At 31.9% G+C, this 23,243-nt stretch overlaps 1 protein-coding gene across 1 annotated transcript in view; it reads right to left on the reverse strand.

The window, feature by feature from the left end:
• The window catches only part of akt1 (v-akt murine thymoma viral oncogene homolog 1), a 55,440-nt gene that overhangs the window by 13,452 nt on the left and 18,745 nt on the right, over positions 1–23,243 (reverse strand). Inside the window, exons 3-10 of the mRNA XM_079386333.1 lie at positions 11,298–11,426; positions 6,933–7,044; positions 5,322–5,448; positions 5,120–5,251; positions 3,681–3,746; positions 3,539–3,607; positions 3,341–3,466; positions 1,229–1,357 (exon numbers count right to left, since the gene is read on the reverse strand). Of these exons, the coding sequence (XP_079242459.1) occupies positions 1,229–1,357; positions 3,341–3,466; positions 3,539–3,607; positions 3,681–3,746; positions 5,120–5,251; positions 5,322–5,448; positions 6,933–7,044; positions 11,298–11,426 (890 nt within the window). The remainder of the gene's footprint in view (positions 1–1,228; positions 1,358–3,340; positions 3,467–3,538; positions 3,608–3,680; positions 3,747–5,119; positions 5,252–5,321; positions 5,449–6,932; positions 7,045–11,297; positions 11,427–23,243) is intronic.

Below are 23,243 nucleotides of genomic sequence, written 5' to 3' on the forward strand. Positions count from 1 at the left end.
GCCAAAACCTGTCCCACACCGGGCTAAAAACAACGCCGACACAACTGTGTCAACACGACCAGCCCTTCACCCAAACACACACACACACACACACACACACACACACACACTACACTACACTACACTACACTACACTACACACACACACACATACACACCCTGCATTAAAGCTTCTTCAATGCTTCTGTGAAGCGCTAGAGATTCACACAACCATTTCTCACTGCAAAAGTGAATGCTCAAGGAAATGTCGAGGTCATATTTCACCAAAATATACAAAAAAAAATAAAAAATACAAGAATTACTTTATACAAAATACATCTTTATTTTTTGGACATTTAATATTTGCTTTGTATTCTGGTGTTATTTTTCATCCTATACATATATATGTATACGTGTATATAAAATATAAGTTAAAATATTATCATATTATTAAATACTTTCATTTTATTTTCTATATATTTTTAGTCTTATTGTTATTTAAAATAATACCAATATTATTTATTTATTTGTTTTATTTGCTTACGTTTATATGCTTCTTTATTTATTTATTTACATTCTATTTACATTTTTTCTTTTTTTTTATTGGTTTACATTTATTTACATACTTTATTTATTTACATTTTATTTAATTTTTATTAGCTTTTTTAAGTAACATTTATTTACTTACTATTTATTAATAAAAAATAAAAATAAAAACAAAAATGGTTTAATAATAAAAAAAATGGTTTAACTTTTTCTTAAATGAATCTTATCAAATACTACACTTTGAATAAGGCTTTATATTTGACATCACATAATTATGTGTTTCCCATCCACCCTTCTATCATAGCTAATAATTAAATATAATATAATTGAATAAATAATTTAAAAATAAAAAGTCAAAATAAAACACTTAAAACAAAATAATTATAAAATACCATAATAACATAAATAATTTTAAACTAAAAAAAAAAAAAAAATCTAAACACTTAAAATATTTAATTTGTTTATCTACCGTTTACATTTGACCTTTAACCAAAATCAGAGAATCATGTGAATATGTGAATGTGTTGAATTATAGAAATATTGAATATCTAAGTCAATATTTCAGGTTAAATGTGCTCGGCTGATGAAATAATTTGGGAATCTCTGCACTGCAGATTAAACAGGTTCTTGATGATTCCTGACAGGTTCTTCAGATCAGTATACTGTACTGGTTTCTGTGAGGGTTTGATGTGGTTTCTCTCACCTCAGGAGCCAGATACTCTGGAGTCCCACAGAAGGTCTTCATCGTGGCTCCGTCTGTGATTCCCTCCTTACACAAGCCGAAATCAGTGATCTTTATGTGACCGTCTTTATCCAGCATCAGATTTTCCAGCTGAGAGAGTAAACGATAAATAAGAGGAAATATTCAATCTGTGATCATCTGACAAGGGCTTTTCACCTTTCATCATATTTCCTCCAAATACATCTCAGAAAAACACTGAACCAAACCAACAGCTCCAGCAACATGAAAGTAAATCAATCAATAAAAGGTAAATAAATAATAAAAAAAAATAAATAAATAAATAAATTAGTTAAAAACCCTAATAAATAAAATGTAAATATATATAAATAAAAAGTCAATAATGCATAAATAAATAAATAAAAAGTAAATATATAAAAAAGTAACTTGATACAAAAGCTAATAAAAAAGTATCTAACTAAATAAAACATAAGCAAACAAAAAAGAAAAATAAATTAAATCTAAATAATCAAAAATATTAATTTAAAAGGCAAATGAAAAATAAATAACAAAAGTAAATATATAAATAAAATAAATTAATTTAAAAAGTAAATAAATGAACAGTGATTAAATAAATACATTTCAAATATACACTTTGTGGCATATATCTCTAAACTCCGTTGCACTAAATTACTCTAAATCCAGTTCTTGTCAGTGATTTTCTGGCCTGGTTTGTGTTGTGTTTGTGATATGAAAATGTATAAAATGTAAGAAATTAAACTCAATTCAACACAAGCCAGCTGAAATGTATCTACAAATGAACCTAATTTCAAATGGAAAAGCATAAGATGGCATCAGTGTGTGTGTGTGTGTGTGTGTGAGGGGTTTAATATCAGCATGTCTCAGTCACCTGGCAGCTGTATCTCTCACACACACACACACACACAGACGTGGCCAGCGGCTCAGGAACGCAGTCAGCACAAACAGTGTCCTGCTACAGCGGCACTTTCCCATGAACCTGAGCGGCTCTGAAACAGAGAAAGCAAAGCATTGCTTCTGCTGACCTACAGGATCATCATCATCTGGACACAACACACATCAATGCACTCTACACACACCTGTGATTCTCTATTAATGCACCAACTCATTTACTGTGATTATTATTATTTTCTTTAAGCCAAAGGTGTTCATTACAATGATTTTACCACTGTTAAAGGTGCTTTAAGAACACAAGTTTAAAATGTTAGTATACTAAATACAGATGGTTTTTTTGGACATTTAAGATTCGTTTAGCTTTTTTTCGGTCTGTATTTTTAAAAATATAACTTTTTTAGAATTAATTTTGATTACTACATTTTAATTAATTATTTTTCAGTCTTACTGTAATTAATACAATAATAATAACAACAATAATATATTTTTATGAAAAATTTAAAAGTTTACTTTTTTAATGTATCAAAAAAAAAAATCACAACGCATAACTGTACTTCACAATTTAATTAATATACAATTTATCCTAGTAACTTAGTAAAAAAAACATACATTTTCATATAAATATATTATAAATAATAAATGACTATATATATATGTGTGTGTGTGTGTGTATATAACATATAGCATTAATATATAATTTTTTTTTTTTTTTTTGACATTTTTGCACATTTTACCTCATTATAATGTTCTAAAAACATGAAATGCCATTTTTTAACAATTTACAGTGATTAAAATACAAAACTTATTACAGTCATATTTTGCTAGAATACAGCAAAAATAGTGTCAAAAATGAAAAAGCACACTTTAAAGGTGCACACTGCCTCCGAGACTTTCGTCCGTCAAAAAAAATTCGGATCAGGTTTTTTGCGTTTTCGCATCCGTAGCATGCATTTTGATAGGAAAGGATGGGAAATACGAAAAAACGGAAAAACGAATGCGAAAATTTCGGACTCAGTGTGCAATGACCTTTACACTGCAGGAAAACATGCTGACCTGTCATTAATGCTTGTGAAACATGACCTGCACGTGTTTTTGTGAGATTCATCATTAAGTGACCACTGTGATAATGGATGAACTGGTTTATTAGTGATGAAATGATCAGCAGGACCAGATGTGTTATAATAGGATACACTAGCTCCTGACCTTCAGGTCCCTGTAGACCACGTTTCTCTCTGAATGCAGGTAATCGAGCGCAGACACGATCTCTGCTCCGTAGAAACGCGCGCGGTCCTCCGAGAAAACCCGATCCCGCGACAAGTGGAAGAAGAGCTGCGGAAGAAAGGAGCGCTGCAGCGATTAAAGCATCAGATCACTGTAAAGCACTGTAAACCAGATCCTCACCTCTCCTCCGTTTGCGTACTCCATGACGAAACACAAGCGGTCGTGGGTTTGGAAAGAGTACTTCAGAGCCTACACAAATACAAACAACAGTGTATTAAATAGAGAGAGAGAGGCAGAGGAGAGGATGAGGAGGGTCTCTCACCGTGAGGAAGGGGTGTTTGGAGTTCTGCAGCACACGGTTCTCTGTGAGTGTGTGAGCCACTTCATCCTGAAACACACACCACACACACACACACACACACACAATGATGCACTGATCAAACACCAATAAACACTGGCTCATATCTGAGCTTCAGGACCGACTTCATGAGCTGCATCCTGGGATGCTTTTAAACATCATTTACTGAATGTATTATTAATTATTTTTTCTCTTCCACTCTGAATAGTGCATCAAAATAAATATTATAAAAATGTATGTTTTATAAAAAAAAAAAAAAAAAAAAAAAAATAGACCCAGCATAGTGTCTCATCTAAATTGTATTTGAGCATTAAATTAAATCTTATGTAAATTATTCTACAATCTTATAGTAAAGTTTTTATTTTTTTCCATTTCAACTTTTCATTTAATTTTAACTATTGGCTAAATTAAATTTTATTAATCAAAAAAACATGCCAAATTAGTTGAAACCATGAAACGTATGCAATTTAACAAGAAACAAAAATAAAACAATTTTAGAACAATTTTTATTTTTGTTTTTTCCAAATTATGTTGTTGTTTTTAATTTTTTAATTCAGTAATTTTTTTTTCAAAAGCATGTCTAATTAATTGAAATCATAAAACTTATATTTAACAACAATTTGATGAGTTAAAAACTTTTTAAATTTTATAATTTGAATTTTTCTCAATATTAATTTTTTAATTTTTAATTTAAGTTTAACCACCGGCTAAATTAAATTTTATCAATCAAAAAGCATGTCTAATTAATTGAAATCATAAAACCTTTACAATTTAATAGAGCCCTATGAAATCCGTTTAATTTTTTCCCAAATTCAGTTTTATTTTCCCCAAATTCAATGTTTTCCATAAAAACATTTTTGGATTCTGTTTTAATGATTTAATTAAATTTTAATAATAATTGAAAAACATGTCTAATCAGTATCATTTATATAACTTTAACAATTTTATCATTTATTAACATTTTTACAATAATATGGCCCTATGAAATGTTTTATGTTTTCAGAAATTCTGTGTTTTCTGTTTTCATTTTTTTGGATTGTTGATTTAATCCAAACTTATTATTAAAAAATTGTGGGATTCAAATTAATGCATTAAAAACGTTCAATTTAATTAATCTCTTAAAGCATAACTAACTGAAAATGAACAATTCCTTTTATTTTTGGGCAAAAAGTTTAGTGCCATTACAGAGGTTTACTGTTAAAATTAAATTTGTGATAGTCCATAAAAATATATATAGTTTTATCAGTCAAGTATCTACAACATTTCTACTCCACATCAAACTGATCCTTAATTGATGTGTTTAGAAGATCTTTAATTCCACTTCAGACAAAACTGTGCTCAAAATCAGGTATAAAGCACACACACGTCTCAGACATACTAATATTTCTCATATTTTTACTCACTTTGGCTACAATCACTTCTTTCTTGAGGATTTTCATGGCGTAATATTTTCCCGTGGCTTTTTCCTTCACCAGAATCACCTTCCCAAAAGTGCCTTTTCCCAGCAGTTTGAGGTATTCGAAGTCGTGCATAGTCTGAAACACACATCAGCCGTCAGTCACAAACATCTGTTTATTATTTTGGGTTATAGTGTGTGTTAAGTACCACTTTGAGCCGAGGTTTGGTCAGAAACATCTCCATGTCCATGTGTTCGGGAGACGCGTCCATCATCTCCTCCTCTTGTTTATGCAGACTGTCGGCTACAGTCTGGATGGCTTTGGTCCATTCCTCCCTACACAACACAACACAAACATGTAAACCAATGCTGCTTTTCTGCTGTTTGTGCTGCAAATATTATGACTAATTGTCTATGATGTTCCTTTGTAAGTCGCTTGGATATAATCACCTGTTAATATACTGTATATGAAAGTTCAGTAGCATTTATCTCATGCTGCTAAACAACAGTACACCTGCATCTAATTTAATTTAGTTTATTTTTATTATTATTATTATATATTAATTTAAATGTGTGTATATATATATGTATATATATATATATATAAAATATTTTTTGTTCTATCAGTTTTTTTCTTTTATCTTTTTGTTTTTCAATTGAATTATATTTCAAGTTAAAAGAAAATCCAGAATTGTTTTTTTTTATGTTTGACAAGAGCATGATGCTTTCAAATATATTTTTATAAAGAGATTTAAATGTGTATACATTTATTTTATAATGTACTTAAATTTTTTTTACTTTTTGTTTTTATATATATATATATATATATATATATATATATATATATATATATATATATATATATATATTTTTTTTTTTTTTTTAAATGTGCATATGTATATATCTATATAAATAATAATAAAAAACATTTTGTTTCATCAAATTGTTTCTTTCAAATTTTTTGGTTTGAATTAATTTAATATTGTTTTATTTGAATCAGTTGAGTTATATTAAAGTTCAAGGAAATCCAAGATGTTTTTTTTCTTTTCAACAAATGCATGATTTAAAAAAAAAATATATAAATATATATATGTATATATATATATATATATATATATACACACACACATATAATTAATCAAATTTTTAGTTGAAATAAAATACAAGAAAACCTAACTTTCAACAAATGCATGTTGTTTCCAAATAAATATTATGTGTTTACTTAAATTTATGTAAATGTAAGCATTTAAATGTAATTTATTTAGTTTAATTGAATTTTTTACTATTGTTTTGTTTTTCAGTTGAATTATATTTAAAGTTCAAGGGAAAAAAATGCATGATATCTCAGTCAACCAGTAATCATGTTAATTATGATCTCGATATTGACCAAAATAAATATGATTATAATTTTGCCATAATCAAGCAGCCTTAAGTGAAAGTTGAATGTGCTTGCCGGCGTTATTTTAGTATCATTGATACACTATTATAGCTTTTGATAATATACTGACTTTGATTTTGTTCTCATATTTTCTGTTTTCATTATAGTTTTTATTTTATTTTTTGTCATGTTTAGTATTAGGTTATTTAGTTTATTTTAGTACTTCAACTAATTGAAAGAAAAATGTTGCCATGTCAACTAGCTGATTTTTTTTATTTTTTATATTTCATTTCAGTTAATGTTTATTTTATTTGAAGTAATGTAAATGCATTTGTATGATTTCTTGCACACTAGTTTCTCTGTAAATGAAGCTGAATGAGCACATATACAGTGAATAAGGAGCAGGTATGCAGGTGTGTGTGTGTGTGTGTGTGTGTCTGACCGCTCCTCAGGGCTCTCCACGTGGAAGGTGCGCTCAATGACAGTGGTCCACTGCAGGCAGCGTATGATGAATGTGTTGGGTTTGGGCCGCTCCGTCTTCATCAGCTGACACTCTGGACACATCCGGGGAAAACCACACCAGAGACACGGACAGCGAGAGAAATGACGACAGCAATCATTTATCTTTATCTGAGAGTTTCTCCAGCACTACATTACACACACTCAGTAGGGAGCAGCGAACAGGTGCACTGCGCTTCACTCCGCACGCGCTCACATGCAAACCTTACACACACCTCAACAACTCATGCACTTTAAAAGGGAAAATCTGAGCTAAAACAGAAGCTAAAACCTACTGACAAAATCATTTCCACTTACCGCTCAGAAAGAGTGGACTGGAAACAAACATAAGGCTTTCTAAAAGCACTTTAAGGCAAAAAACACGGCATCTTAAAAACATAAATCTCATGGCAGAAGATGGTGGAACCCAGTTTAAAATGAGCACATATTAATTATATGCCTTCATAAATTCTGCATGGTCACAATTATTCTCTGTCAATAATCAACATTGATATTGTGTGCAATAAAATTTATTGAACATTTTAAAATGTTATGTATTCCTAAAGGATGTTTTGCAATGTTAGAAATTAAGTTTTATATCTAAAAAGTTGGTGAGATGCAAACAAAGGTTTAATATTTTGAATCAGATTTTTTTGAATGTAAAGTTTTAGTAATTTTACTGCATGTGTTTTTGTCATATATATTAGTTTTTTTTATTTATTAGATTCAGTATATTTAGTTTTAGTTATTTTAGTACTTAAACTTAACAAAAATGAAAAATGTTGCCTTGGCAATTAGCTGGAATAAAACAAGTTTAAGTTTTTTTCTTATATTTTAAAGTACCAAAAATGTTTTAGGTTTTTTTTATGGTACTAAAATTTAGTTTTTAAGAGCCATTTTTAAACAATTTTAAATTTTTAAATCTTTTTTAACTTGACACAGGATCTTAAAAATGCAACTCTCATGGAAGACAGGTGAAAAACATTAGCACATATTGATTGTATGGTCAAAAGTTAGGAATAATTATGATTTTTATTGTTTTTGAGTGTTTTCTGCTCACTGAAGCTGCATTTATTTAACTAAAAATACAGTAAAAACAGTAATATTGTGAAATAATATTACAATTTAAAATAGCAGTTTTCTATGTGTATATCTGTTAAACTCTAATTTATCTCTGAGATCAAATCTGAATTTTCAGCATCATTACTCCACTTTCAGTGTCACATGACCCTTAAGAAATCATTGTAATATACTGACATTTGAGACTTCTTTCAGAAACATTAAAAACATTCCAAACTTTTGACTGGTGTTGTATGTTTGGCAACAATTCTGTCACTTTGCATAATACAGACATCAACATTAATGTTGTGTGTAATAATATACTACTTGCTTTACTATTTGCTCACAAAGGTATTTTGCAATGTTAGAAGTAGTTGTGGAGATGCAAACAAATGTCAAACTCAGAGAGTATAACTGAGGAAAAATGCTTTTCTAGAAGCATTTTTAAAACTATTTTTATTTTTAATTTGCTAAATCATTTTGAACTTGACAGCATCTTAAAAGCAAAGCTCATGGCAGAAGACAACGTGATGCAACGGTCAAAGACGTCCATCTAAAACAGCCAAAATATTGATTTTACACCTCTTTAAATTTTGCATGGTAACAATTCTGTCACTTTGCATAATAAATCAACATCAATATCGTGCATTCATCTGATTTTACTAAACAGTATACCCCTACTGTATACATTTCTTTAGTTATATATAGTTAATTTTACATTTTTATTATAATTTTTTTATTTATATATTTATTTTATTATATACACTATTTTATAATTTATTTTCTATATACATACATACACACAGTATTTATTATTTATCTATTTTTTCCTTTTTTAGTTGAATTATATTTAAAAGAATATAGAATTAGAATGAAAAAAATCTAAGAATTCTTAAAAAAATAAAAATAAAAATGCATGATGTCAATAAATGTTATTGTGGTAAATATGATGTTCATCTAAAAAAAAAAAAAGTTCAATATAAGCACATAATGATTTTATGCTTGTTAATAATCAGCGGCGCAAACTCTAATTTGTTGTCATTTTGCATAATAATCAACATTAATATGTTTCCTCCTAACATTTGCACACAAGGATGTTTTGCGATGTCAGAAATGAATTTTTAATCTAATAAGTTGTTGCAAACAGATGTCAAACTTCACGCGGCCAATCTGATATTGACGATCAATAAGTCCCGCTTGTGTTTTCCTTTCACACACGGATGCTTCTGCGATTCCAACGACGAATGCACAACTGCGTCCGTCATCAGTTGTTAAAAACTCAAACTCACGTCTTTTTCTTCAGAGAGCAGGCGAAATAAGCTGCGTCTGTGTTCTCTGCACTCAAAAGTGCTCACTCAAAGAGGAAAACTTATGCTTTCAGCGCCACAAAGCACAATCGCCTCCAATATCCAGCAGCGATTCTGCCAGCGCGTTCCCGCAAACATATGTCGAGGAGCGAGCGTGGAGGAGACATGTGTCACGTAAGAGACGACACACGGCCTGTCGACGAGATGGAGGACCCGGGTGAGACCACCACTGAGATCCAACGCTTCAACCCGAGCCTCCATCAGCGGCGAGATAAATAATGAGGATCAGCCACTTAATAACCACTATATTTCACAAGTGTCAGGGAGGAAGCGTTCTCTTGAACAAACATTATGGCTGTCTAATTAGTCTGTTCAATCATCTCAACAGTTTTCGCAGCGATGGCGGGGCTTCTTCGCTAAATTCTGCTGAGGTGCGACTGGAGGAGACGGCCTGGATGTGTTTAATATGTTCTGCACGTCCCTCGAGGAAACATAAAACTGTTTGAGTTGATGGAGGTCAGATGGAACTAGTAGAAGAATAACATCAAGTCCGGTCATGCATAATAAATTAAATTAAGCATGCATGAAATACACTGCGATCGCTATTATATTTACAATATTTTTAATTCTTGCTTCTCATTTCCGTCTGTTTAAGAAAACTTTGCAGCAACTTTAGTCTTATATGCATATAATGCACTTTTAACTCATTTTATGTGTCATTTATCAAACTAAACGTCTAATATGCACTATTTAAAAAAAAATAACTTATAGATAAAACTACCAACCATGTTGCAAATTAACCTGAAGTTATATATTTCAATTACGCATGCGTGAAATACACTGCAATCAGTTTTATATTTAATTCTCGCTTCTCATTTCCGTCTATTTATGAAAACTGAGCCGCAACTTTAGTCTTATATGCATATAATGCAATTTGAACCCATTTAATGTGTCATTTATCAAACTAAATGTCTAATATGCATTATTTTTTAAAACAACTTATAAATAAAACTACCAACCATGTTGAAAATTAACCTGAAGTTATATATTTACATTAAGCATGTACGAAATACACTGCAATCAGTTTTATATTTACAATATATTTCATTCTCGCTTCACATTTCCAAGTATTGAAGATGTGTTAAAACTTTGGTCTAGCCTGTTTTTAACTTTCTCTGTGGCATTTATCAAACAAAAATGTGTATTATGTATAAGTTTCACAAAAACAAATACTTTAGAAGGTGCAAAAAAATACGTCTAATGTTGCAAATTAACCTGAAATAAAAAAAAAATGCAATTTCAAAGTTTATAAATAACTAAAAAATAAAATGGTGATTGAGACTTTTAATCTCAAACTTTTGGCCTTTTTCTGAGTTTATATCTCAAAATGCAAACTTTATATCTCAGAATTCTGAATTGCAAGTTTATATTTCACAAATCAGACATTGTTTCAGAACTGCACAATATAAACTCTTAGATAAAAGTCTAAATTGCAAGTTATAGACTTATAATTGCAAGAACAAAAAGTCTGAATTATGTAATACAAAGTTGCAATTTCCATTTTATTTATTTATTTTATTTTTGGAGACAAGCTTGTCACAGTTCTCACAGTCCTGACTTTTTTCCTTGTAATTCTGACTTTACTTCTCACAATTCAGCCACAAAAAAGCCAGAATTGACAGCTAAAAAGTGTTTCTTGATTCCAAAAAAAAGCTTCCATGTCTATTTTTGTTTACTTGAGTCATTCACTCAAGTAAACATGCAATGCATGTCATAAAAACATTTCATAATAACCCTTAAAACGTACATTATTGCTGCTCACATACATATGTAGTTTACACAATGCACATTATGAGGCAAGTACTTCATTCAGTTTGAAGCTGGATTCACACATGCATACACATACGTTATGTAGTAAGTTTAGGTCTGTGTGAGAGACTCACGTGCCACGGAGAAGTTGTTTAACGGCGTCTCCAGCTGATCCACGTCCTGCGGCCGCTCCTTATAGCCAATAAACGTACCGTCACTCTTCAGCAAGAAATACCGCGGCCTCCATGTCTTTATGTACTCTCCTGTGAGACGGAGAGAGAAAGCCAAATAAATACACAAGCTTTTATTTAATATTAACAGAGGAAAAGCAAAAAAAAAGGTTTTATTTGTGCAGATTAACCCAAAAATGTGTAGCCACCTAAAATCTTCAATACAGAATATCTTTTTATGAATACATATATGACCAATGCCAACAATTCTGTAGTCATTTGCACCCTATACAGCCTCTAAATGATGAACAAGATCAAACTTGGCTGTTAAACCTGTCACACACAATCTACTCAATGTGTTTCATCATTTCTATTTCATCTGACTAAGACATTATTGGAGATATAGAGTGATATTTAGATCATTTTATGTTAGTATATGCTCTGTTGTTATAAAGATCTCATTCTAACCATCAGAATTTCATCATATTTCATCAAAGATCAGCGTCTGCACCAAATTGCATATTTTACTCAGTTTGAGTCTCTGAATAAACAAAACATGAAAACTTGTATGCAAACTTTTTCAAAGTTTTTAAAAACATATTTGTCTGTCTTTGATGATGTAACAGAAACTATGGAGTCTCTCTTTTCTAGCACTTTAGATCCAGTTGTTCCTTTACGCAGTCTGACTCCGTGGTATAATGAGCACACTCGCACCCTAAAGAGAGCAGCCCGGAAAATGGAGCGCAGCTGGAGGAAAACAAAACTAGAGGTGTTTCGTATAGCTTGGTGGGAAAGTACCCTATCCTACAGAAAAGCATTAAAAATTGCTAGATCTGATTATTTTTCATCTCTTCTAGAAGAAAGCAAACATAACCCCCGGTATTTATTCAATACAGTCACTAAATTAACGAATAATAAAGCATCAATGGGTGTTGGCATTTCTCAAGAGCACAGCAGTAATGATTTTATGAACTACTTTACTTCCAAGATCGATTCTATCAGAGATAAAATTGTAACCATGCAGCCGTCAGCTACAGTCTCACATCAGATCCACTATAGATCCCCTGAGGAACAATTCCACTCATTCTCTACTATAGGAGAAGAAGAATTGTATAAACTTGTTAAATCATCTAAACCAACAACATGCATGTTAGACCCTATTCCATCTAAACTACTAAAAGAGCTACTTCCAGAAGTCAAAGATCCTCTTTTAGCTATTATTAATTCATCATTGTCATTAGGATATGCCCCCAAAACCTTCAAATTGGCTGTAATTAAGCCTCTCATTAAAAAAACACAGCTTGACCCCAAAGATCTAGTTAATTACAGACTGATCTCAAATCTCCCTTTTCTGTCAAAGATACTAGAAAAGGTAGTATCCTCACAATTATATTCCTTCTTAGAGAAAAATGGTATCTGTGAGGAATTCCAGTCAGGATTTAGACCGTATCATAGTACTGAGACTGCTCTCATTAGAGTTACAAATGACCTGCTTCTGTCATCTGATCATGGTTGTATCTCTTTATTAGTGCTACTGGATCTTAGCGCTGCGTTCGAAACTATCGACCACAACGTTCTTTTAAATAGATTAGAACACTTTGTTGGCATTAGTGGAAGTGCCTTAGCATGGTTCAAATCGTACTTATCTGACCGCCATCAGTTCGTACAAGTGAATGAAGAGATATCATATCAATCACAAGTGCAGTATGGAGTACCTCAAGGCTCAGTACTAGGGCCATTACTTTTCACGCTTTACATGTTACCCTTGGGAGATATCATCAGGAGACACAGTGTTAGCTTTTACTGTTATGCTGATGATACTCAGCTCTATATTTCTTCACGGCCTGGTGAAACACACCAAATTGAGAAACTAATGGAATGCACAGTCGATATAAAAAACTGGATGACAAGTAACTTCTTACTGCTAAATTCTGAAAAAACAGAGGTGTTAATTATCGGACCTAAAAACCCCACATGTAATAATCTAGAACACTATCTAACACTTGACGGCTGCTCTGTCATTTCTTTTTCATCAGTTAGGGACCTAGGTGTACTGTTTGATAGCAATCTTTCATTTGAAAGCCACGTTTCTAGCATCTGTAAAACTGCGTTTTTCCATCTCAAAAACATATCTAAATTGCGACCTATGCTCTCAACGTCTAATGCTTTATTGGGTGGTTGTTCTGCACGCTTGATCAACAAACTACAGTTGGTCCAAAATGCAGCAGCTAGAGTTCTTACTAGAACCAGGAAGTACGACCATATTAGTCCGGTTCTGTCAACACTGCACTGGCTCCCTATCAAACATCGTATAGATTTAAAAATCTTGTTAATTACTTATAAAGCCCTTATAAAATAGAAATATAATACATTTATACGTTTAAAATTGTAATTAAATCAATAATTAAACAATAAATAAACAATAATCTCCTGGCCAGAGGAGAACTGGACTGAGTCTGGTTTCTCCCAAGGTTTTTTCTCCATTCTGTCACAGAGGGAGTTTGGTTCCTTGCCGCTGTCGCCTCTGGCTTGCTCAGTTGGGAACACTTGATTTCTAGCGATTATCATCAATTTGATATCACAGATACTATTTAAACTAAACTGAGATAGACAATGACATCACTGAATTCAATAATGAAATGCCTTTAACTGAAAATTGAGTGTTTAATCTTATTATTATATCATTATTATACACTTATTATTAAGTGCTTTGACACAATCTGTATTGTTAAAAGCGCTATATAAATAAAGGTTACTTGACTTAGTTTAATGTTCCATTAAAAACGAGTCAAAAAATTATGACTTAGTATGTCAATTTTGACTTCTCATAATTTTGACTCCTAATTATGACTTTTTATCTCATAATTAACATTCTTAGAATGTCACAATTTCTACTTTTATCTCATAATTGACCTTCAGTGTCAAAAATCTGGAATTTCTATCTCATAATTATCACTTTTTATCTCAAAGTTATGACTGTCATAATTATGACTTTTTTCTCAACATTATGAATGTGTGTCAAAGACTTTTTATCTCATAATTATGACTTAGTATGTCATAATTTCAACTTTTTATCTCAAAATTTTGATTATGTCCTAATTTTAACTTTCAATCTCATAATTATGAATAAATGAACCACAAAAGCCTAATGTATCAAATATGCAAACTTTTTAAATATTCATATTTTCAATAAACTGTTTCAATAGACTTTCTGACTATTATGATTATTTCACACGTCAGGCTTCACGGGGTTAAAGACCTTTATTGAGCGGAGAACGAAACCTTTAGGAAACGATTTTACCTGCGTAATGAAAGAATGACTCAAGCATGCATCTAAATTTAGATGTAAAACCTTGTTTGAGCTCCAAACAACAGCAAAACACCTCCGTTTCCAAAACAGCACAAGAGAGAGCGACCGAAAGCTGCTGCCGTATTCTGCAAGCGAAATCAATTTGTGCTGAGGACGGTGCAGAAATCACTGCACCAGATGTTGCGGAATTGGAAGTGAAAAAACAGAGAGAGTCAGAAACACAGAGACAGTTTGAATAGTTATCCAGGAAAAGTGTAATTTATTTTTAATTACGGGAGTTGAATATTAACCCCATGCAGGGTCTGAGCAAGCTGTCCTTAATTGGCCCATTTCCTCTGTCACTAAAGTGTGGATGTGTCACGGCAAACGTCTGTCTCGCTGCTTTTAGCGGCTTTCGGCTCATTTCAGCTGTGACAGACCAGAGGAGCAGCGACTGGCCCGTAACAGAGCAACTACACATGCATTTGTCATCTAAACTCATAATCCTGCTGCCACACATGAGGATTTTACTGCCGCTTCACAGAAACTTCAGATCACGTGCAGCTCTCTGAAGAGAATGCCTGTTTTCTAACTTTTCCTTTTTTACAGGAGTGTTCACATGACGATGAGCAAGGTAAGATCTGCAAATGTGAAGCTCTGAGTTGTTGGATAATGCTAGTGAATTGAATATGCTTTATGAAATATGTTTTGGACTTCATGAACAGCAGCTAGAGCAAACACAAAACACAGACATATACAACCACACTAATGATTTAGGCAAAGTCGTCTAGTACAAGGCTTCCCAAAAAGGTTTGTGAACCCCTGACGGTGTGTGAGTTGATAAAAAAAGTCAAATTAATATATTTTTAAAATAAAAAAAAGTCAAAATACAGCACTTACTAAAAATGATTAAAATCATAAGAATGTACAACTGAAATAAAAGCAATCAAAATAAATCATAAAAATTATAATAAATATTTTTAAAAGCAATCAAAAGAAAACCATTACTAAAAAATAATAAAATAGTAAAAATGCTATTTTATAATAAATATTTAAAAAAAATAAAAAGTCAAAATACAACACATAAAAAAATATAAAAATTCTATTAAAATCGTAAGAAGGTACAAATTAAAATAAATAATTTTCAAAATACAACTCTTCCTAAAAATGACTAAAATCATAAGAAAGCAAAAAATTAAATAAAAGCAATCAAAATAAAACTAAAAATAAATGTAAAAAAATATAATAAATATTTTTTAATTAAAAACTGACAAAACACAACACTTGCTAAAAGTGATTCAAATCATAAAAAAGTACAATTTAAATAAATAATAAAAAGCATTTACTAAATATGAAAACAATCATACAATGCTTAGAAAACCTAATTGTTAAAATCATGAAAATGCTAAATTGAAATAAATGAATAATTTCCAAATAACACAGTTTGAAATTATAATAAGCAAGTAACTTTCAAATAAAAACAAATGAGAGAACTGTGAACATACAAATGTGTTGTTAAATTATTTATATAAAGGGGTTTGGCTGATAAAAATATTTGAGAATTGCTGGTGTAATAAGACAGTTTCTAGTACAGTCTAATAATAAATAACAAACTACCAAACCAAGAAGCACATCCTATAGCTGGTGTGTGTGTGTGTGTGTGTGTGTGTGTGTGTGTGTGTGTGTGCGCGAGTGTGTTAGTGAGTGTGAGTGTGTGTGCGCGCGAGTGTGTTAGTGAGTGAGTGTGTGTGTGTGTGTGTGTGTGTGCGAGTGTGTGTGCGAGTGTGTTAGTGAGTGTGTGTGTGTGTGTGTGTGTTAGTGAGTGTGTGTGTGTGTGTGTGTGTGTGTGTGTGTACGAGTGTGTTAGTGAGTGTGTGTGTGTGTGTGTGTGTGTGTGTGTGTGTGTGTGTGTGCGACTGTGTTAGTGAGTAAGTGTGTGTGTGTGTGTGTGTGTGTGTGTGTGTGTGTGTGTGTGTGCGCGAGTGTGTTAGTGAGTGTGTGTGTGTGTCTCTGTAAGTTTGCTGAAAGTAGAGCAGCGCTCCAGAGCGTCCGGCCGTCTCTCTCTCTCTGCGGATGTGGAGCTTCAGCGCTTCAATAAAGCTAAAGCATTACAAATGAGTCCACCTGATTCACAACAACTGGGGAGGAGCAGAGCGAACGCCGCAGCCGCCACAACATCTGTCCTTCAGCCCTGTGTACTTAAGACTCTCATCCACAGCAGATGCCCAATATGTTATTACGCCTGCTGCCATTTTTCATCATGGCACGACCGGACGCACCTCGCTCAAACTTGTTCTGCAGGCTAAGAGGTTTTGGCGATCAAAAACAAACACTAACTTTAGGAAGTAAAGAGCAAATATATGTGATGAATCGCTGCTTGTGTTCCTCATTTATATGCTACGTTGCTTTGCATCTGCTAAATGATAAATGGCCATGTCATTTTTTGAAAGAAATTAATACTTTTTATTCATCAAGGATGAACTAATTTAATCAAAAGTGATGGTAAAATGTTACAAATAATGTTACAAAGGATCTCTATTTAAATAAGTTATGTTGTTTGAACTTTCTATTAATCCAAAAACAGTGAGAAAAAAATAAAAATAAATTATATATACACATACACATACTAGTCAAAAGTCATACACAAGTTAGTATAAATTATTAAAATAGGAATGTATACATGAAATAAATTATTTCAAAATAAAAATCTAAATAAAACACTTACTGAAAATAAATAAATCATTACAATTTTAAATTCTAATAAACATTTTTAAAATAAAAACTGTCAAAATACAAGATAAAATCACAAGAATGTAAAACTGAAATAAATGAATAAATTCCAAATAAAAGCCAATTAAAATTAAACACTTCCTAAAAGCTAAATCATGAAAAAATGAAATAAAAATAAAAATGTAAAATTATAATATTTTTAAATTCAACTTTACATCATGGAAATTATAAATATAAATATTCTTATATAATATAAAATTAACATAAGTTATCTAATATAAAATATAATACATTTTATATAATAATATAAAAGCAAATTAAAATAAAACACTTCCTAAAAACTAAATAAAAAAAATAAAAATGTAAAATTATAATAAATATTTTTAAATTCAGCTTTACATCACAGAAATAATAAATATAAATATTCAAATATAGTACAAAATTAACATAAATTATCTAATATAAAATAATACATTTTATATAATAATATTTATAAAATGTATATAGTATATAAAATAGAAAACAGTTAATTAAAATATTTAATAATATTGTTTTTTAAGGATAATATTTCACAACATTATATTTTCGGTCAAGTAAATACAGCCTTTGTGAGCAAATGAGATTTTAAACGTTAAAAATCATACCAGCCCCAAACTTTTGAATGCTATTATATGAATTGCATCAGAAAATATGATGAAGGTATTGTTGTATCTGGGTTGTGTGTTTTAAGATAGAGATCAGTGTTACGTGAGCATCACAAAACCACAATCATTCAGAAGAAACCCAGAAGTGCTCATCTGAGTCACCGTAAAACACTTGACACGTCCAGCCTGACATCAGGACCTTTCACACAGAAACACTAAACTACTGCTGTTATGTGTGACGCTGCATCGACCGCAGCACGCCTGCTAATGCGCCTCAAACAGACAGACAGACAGCGCAGGCCTGACGGGCACCGACAGATGTGTGTGTGTGTGTGTGTGTGTGAGAGATTCATCTAGAGTCCAGGTCTTCATGCCAGCCACGGGCCGCTCATTCGTGACGGACACATGCACACAACATCCATAAACAAACACTGAACACAGAAGTCTGGTCTGTCACAAGTTCCTGTTTCTCAGTCAAACAGCTATAACTTCAGCTCAATAAATAAAAGTCAGATCTGAACATTCAGTGCATGTTTATTTGTGCAGCGCTTTTCTCAACGCATATCTTTTACAGAAAAACATACAGTGTCACTTGGCAAACGATGAGTCTTAAAAACTAGGGTTCAATGAATCAAAGCCTAAAAAAATATTTTTTAAAGTATACTTAAATTTACACAGCCACAAAAATTGTTTGCATATAAAATATCTTCATAATCCAAAAGACAGAGGGTTATACACTTCATGTAAGCTTTTATGTAAGAGAAAAAATATATGTTTTTTATGGTTCTGGAGAAATACTTAATAAAGATGGTTATAAAATCCTGACGTCACATATTGTACATTATATTAAAACAATTTTAAAATTTGGGGTCACATATATATATATAATAGAGTAAAAACAGCTGTTTTCTATGTGAATATATAGTAAAATGTAATTTATTTCTGTGATCTGCAGCTGTATTTTTTCTTCAGAGTCACATGATCTTCAGAAATCATAATAATATACTGATTTACTGCTCAAGAAACATTTCTGATTATTATCCATGTTGAACACAGTTGTGCTGCACAATATTTTTGTGAAAACCGTGATACATTTTATTTTTCAGGATTCACAGATGAATAGAAAGTTCATGAGAACAGCATTTATTTGAAATAGAAATCTTTTAAGCATATAAAACCACTATCGTTAAAGCATTGTGGGAACGCAGCTGCTGTCAGACCAAATGTGCAGCGTTTCTCACACACACACACACACACACACACTCTCGTGTCATGTGACCGCCCCATGGCCACCACATCCGTCTGACCATCTCCTCGTCTCTGTCACCTCTATTTTCTCCTGTAAACTCGAGTGTTTTCCTCTCAGCTCTTCCTCTTTCTCACACTCAGCACTTCTACTTTTCTTACACGTGCCTCTTGTTTTGCTCAGATCAGTGACGCAGACACAAACCAGGAACAATCACACAGCTCCGCGTGCAGTTTTGCATGTACTGATGCTGTCGCACACATTACCTGTGACGGACTGATGCTACTGCAGTGTGTGTGTGTGTGTGTGTGTGTCTTTCTGTGGCAGTAAACGGAGAACATCTAAACAAACTAGATTCTGAAGAAACAGACCATTGTTTGCTAAACATATCAGATGGACACAGTCACATTACCTCTGTATATTTATATAAATAGTATTAATTTCTTTAAAAAAAAAAGGAAGGAAAAAAATACTGACCCCAAACTTTTTAACAGTGTATAATGCTAAACAATGCTACAACTCTGTTCTTTTTAACTTTTTATTCATCAAAGAATCCTGGAAAAAGTATCAAAGGTTCCAAAAAAATATTAAGCAGTAAAAACTGTTTTCAACATTGATAATAATCAGAAATGTCAGTATATTATTATGATTTCTGAAGATCATGTGACACTGAAGACTGCCGTAATGATGCTGAAAATACAGCTTTGATCACAGAAATAAATTACATTTTAACAGATATTCACATAGAAAACAATTATTTTCAATTGTAATAATATTTCACATTTTTACAGTTTTTTTTAATCAAATAAATGCAGCCTTGATGAGCAGAAGAGACTTCTTTAAAAAACATAAAAAATTGTACTGATGCCAAAATTTGGAACAGCAGTGTACATATATAAAATGATGGGGAAAAAACAATATAGAAATATTGTACTTTATATATTATAATTATATATATATATATATATATATATATATATATATATATATATATATATATATATATTATATAATATTAATGATATTATGATTATAGTAGTAAGAAGAAATATTTGATATTCAGCAATATTATAATTTAACCTGAAAATGTTATATTATTTATAATATATATAATTAACATTCATTTAATATTCTACACTATTATAAATTAACATGAAAATGCTATATAAATTATATTATAAAAAAAAAAAGTGCATTACTGTCAGTACCAAAAATGTGCAGTCACTACCGAAACATGGGATGTTTTGTCAAAAAAAAGGTATACTGGATTATCAAGATGTTATGATATTCAATGTATATTCAAACTAATGAATCCTTAATTTTGAAATCAGTATGATCAACTTTTTGCCTTTTACTAAGAAAAATTGGATTCAATATATTACAAATCTCATAAATTACAATTGAAATAATGTTTAAAATATAATTGTTTTTGATTAACCTTAGAATTTTTTTATTATATATATATATATATATATACACAATGTAGATGTAAGCAAAATCTTAATAGGTCAATATAACCCTTCTAATTAAATTATTATTACTGTTTCGGTAGTGACAAATTTTGGGAGAGGACAAATATTCCAAAACTTCCTGAAAATACAATATGAGAATTAACTGCACAATTACTAGAAATGTGTACTTTGGAAATTATACAATTTGCATGCATACACATATTTTGGAAAAAGACAAATTGTTTAAGACGTTTCCAACTTTGACTTTGGACCAGTTCTGTAGAATGGCCCATTTAATTAACATTCATTAAATATTCTGCACTATTATAATATATATATATATAGAATATGTTGTTAGAAAATGGTAATTGGTTGAGAAAATGGCAATAAAATAGGAGAAGAACTCAGAGTTAAACTGTCAGAACAAATTGATCTTGATAATGTCAGACAACTTTGATAGAAAGGTATGTAATAAATTAGGTTGAATAGCTGTCAGATGTTAAATTTAAGCACACAATTAGATAATACCAGATTATAAAAAGGTAAGAAAGAGATGGTTCTTTAAAGAACCTTTGACTGAATGGTTCTTTGTGGAACCAAAAATGGCTGTGAAGAGGCTTTTAAGCACCTTTATTTTTAAGAGTGTAGTGTCCTGCACCCAGAAGCAAACAAAATATAAAAAATTAGATCTGGTGTCTGAATAATTCTTGCTTCTGAAAGAGTTCCTGACACTTCCGGAGACTTTGAGGCCAGTGACAGGCAGTGTTTGAGAGGAGAAAGGAGGTGTTTAAGGAAGCAGAGGAGGAGAGCTGCAGGATTTAGGGAATTAAAGTGTCTGAACACCGGGAATGGGGGGAGAGGCTCTTTTGTTGGTTTTTCCTGGGCCTCCCCCTCGGAGCGGGGATCCTGCAGCTGTGGGTCGAGCCGTCCTCTGCATATCAATGAGCCAGCGGTCCAGCAGAGGGGCCCGGCCCCAGGGGCCAGCGCTAACCAGGACCCAGGGCAGAAAGGCCACCGACGGAGACATACATGTCCTTCATGTTTAAAATGCAGAGGCATCGTTTTCTCTGTCATCTAATATAATCTTATAACATATCTAATATAAAGTAGTATAACAATATTAGAAACAAACAAATAAATAGCAATACAATGAACAATACAAGTGCATAGAAAACAAAAAAACTAATTTTACACACACCACTAGCTAATCATTCAACAAAACGCATATATATATATATATATATATATATATGTATAAAATGTGTTTTGTTGAATGCTTAGCTAGTTTTTATCTCTATACTGATACATTTTTATATATATATATATATATATATATATAAATATGTTGTCAATTTACACACCATTGACAGATATCTCAAAAAGCCTATCATACAAGATACACAAAACAAGCTAAACTCTATATAGACCTAAAATAAATATCATAAAATATTGCATAATATCCTGTGTGCATAACTAGCATAGGGCTTAATGCATTTTGTTGAATGCTTAGTATGAAGTGGTTTCTTGTGCAAAATAAAATAAAATAAAAAATAAATTGTGCAAGACAAAAAAAATACTTCAGCCAAGACAGCTGATAAAGTGAGTGGTCACTATTGTTCAATATTGTCCAGAGCATTTACATTAAAGAATTTGGTATTAACTGTGATTTTATATGATTAGAAAACAAATATGCCCTCATATAGGTAACAGATGCCCCTGTAAATCAATTCCAGGAGGCAAAAATTCCCACTTCATGAAAACAAAGTGCGTTCCTGAGTTTGGTCTCGGCATCCTGGCACTGCCAAGCAGCAGCTTAAACTCTTCCGCAGTTTCTCCATCTTCTCCTGCCTTTCTCCTTTTCTTCCCGTCTTTTGTTGGTGGCGTTTTTCATTGCAGCTGGATCAGAGGGAGCGTTTGGCAGCCACCACTGTTGCCGCTGGGGCGGGTTTTGCCACCGTACAAGAGAAAAGGGGGCAAACGGAGGCGCGGGGGAGGAGGAGAGGGCTCGGCCGCTCTTTCTCACGCTCGTAAGAAAGGCTTCACTTCTTCTCGCCGGCCACAGGCACCTGCTGATTACCATAGAGACACTGTGGGAAGTTTTTCCCCTCCGCTGCTTTTTGTGTTCTAGATTCTTCCCCCCCTTTTCGTTCCGGTAAACAAGCGCTCCATGGATTAGTTTACTGGGATCGCGCAAGGAAAACAAACAAACAGGAACCAAAAATTCCAGCGATCCGTACAGATGCTCGCATGAGTCGCGACAGAACGCAGTTATTGTTGTGAGACTGAGACCTGCGCTCATGGTTCTGGGTTTAACAACAAAGAAAAACATTCGGGATTACAAAACCTACATATTATATTCACAAGTATTCAATTCACATAATAGAAAACAAAAGAGGAATCTGCGCAACGATTGTGTCAAAGTGAATGATCTGTTAGGAAACAAAATATTGTACTTCTAGATTTGTAGAGACAAGTACAAAACTGACAAAAATGAACAAAAAAAGCCGAAGATCTACAAAGAAATTAAATATTTTACTGAAGATTTTCACA

Source organism: Barbus barbus, assembly GCF_936440315.1.
Source record: "Barbus barbus genome assembly, chromosome: 30".
In the NCBI taxonomy this organism is placed as follows: Eukaryota; Metazoa; Chordata; class Actinopteri; order Cypriniformes; family Cyprinidae; genus Barbus; species Barbus barbus.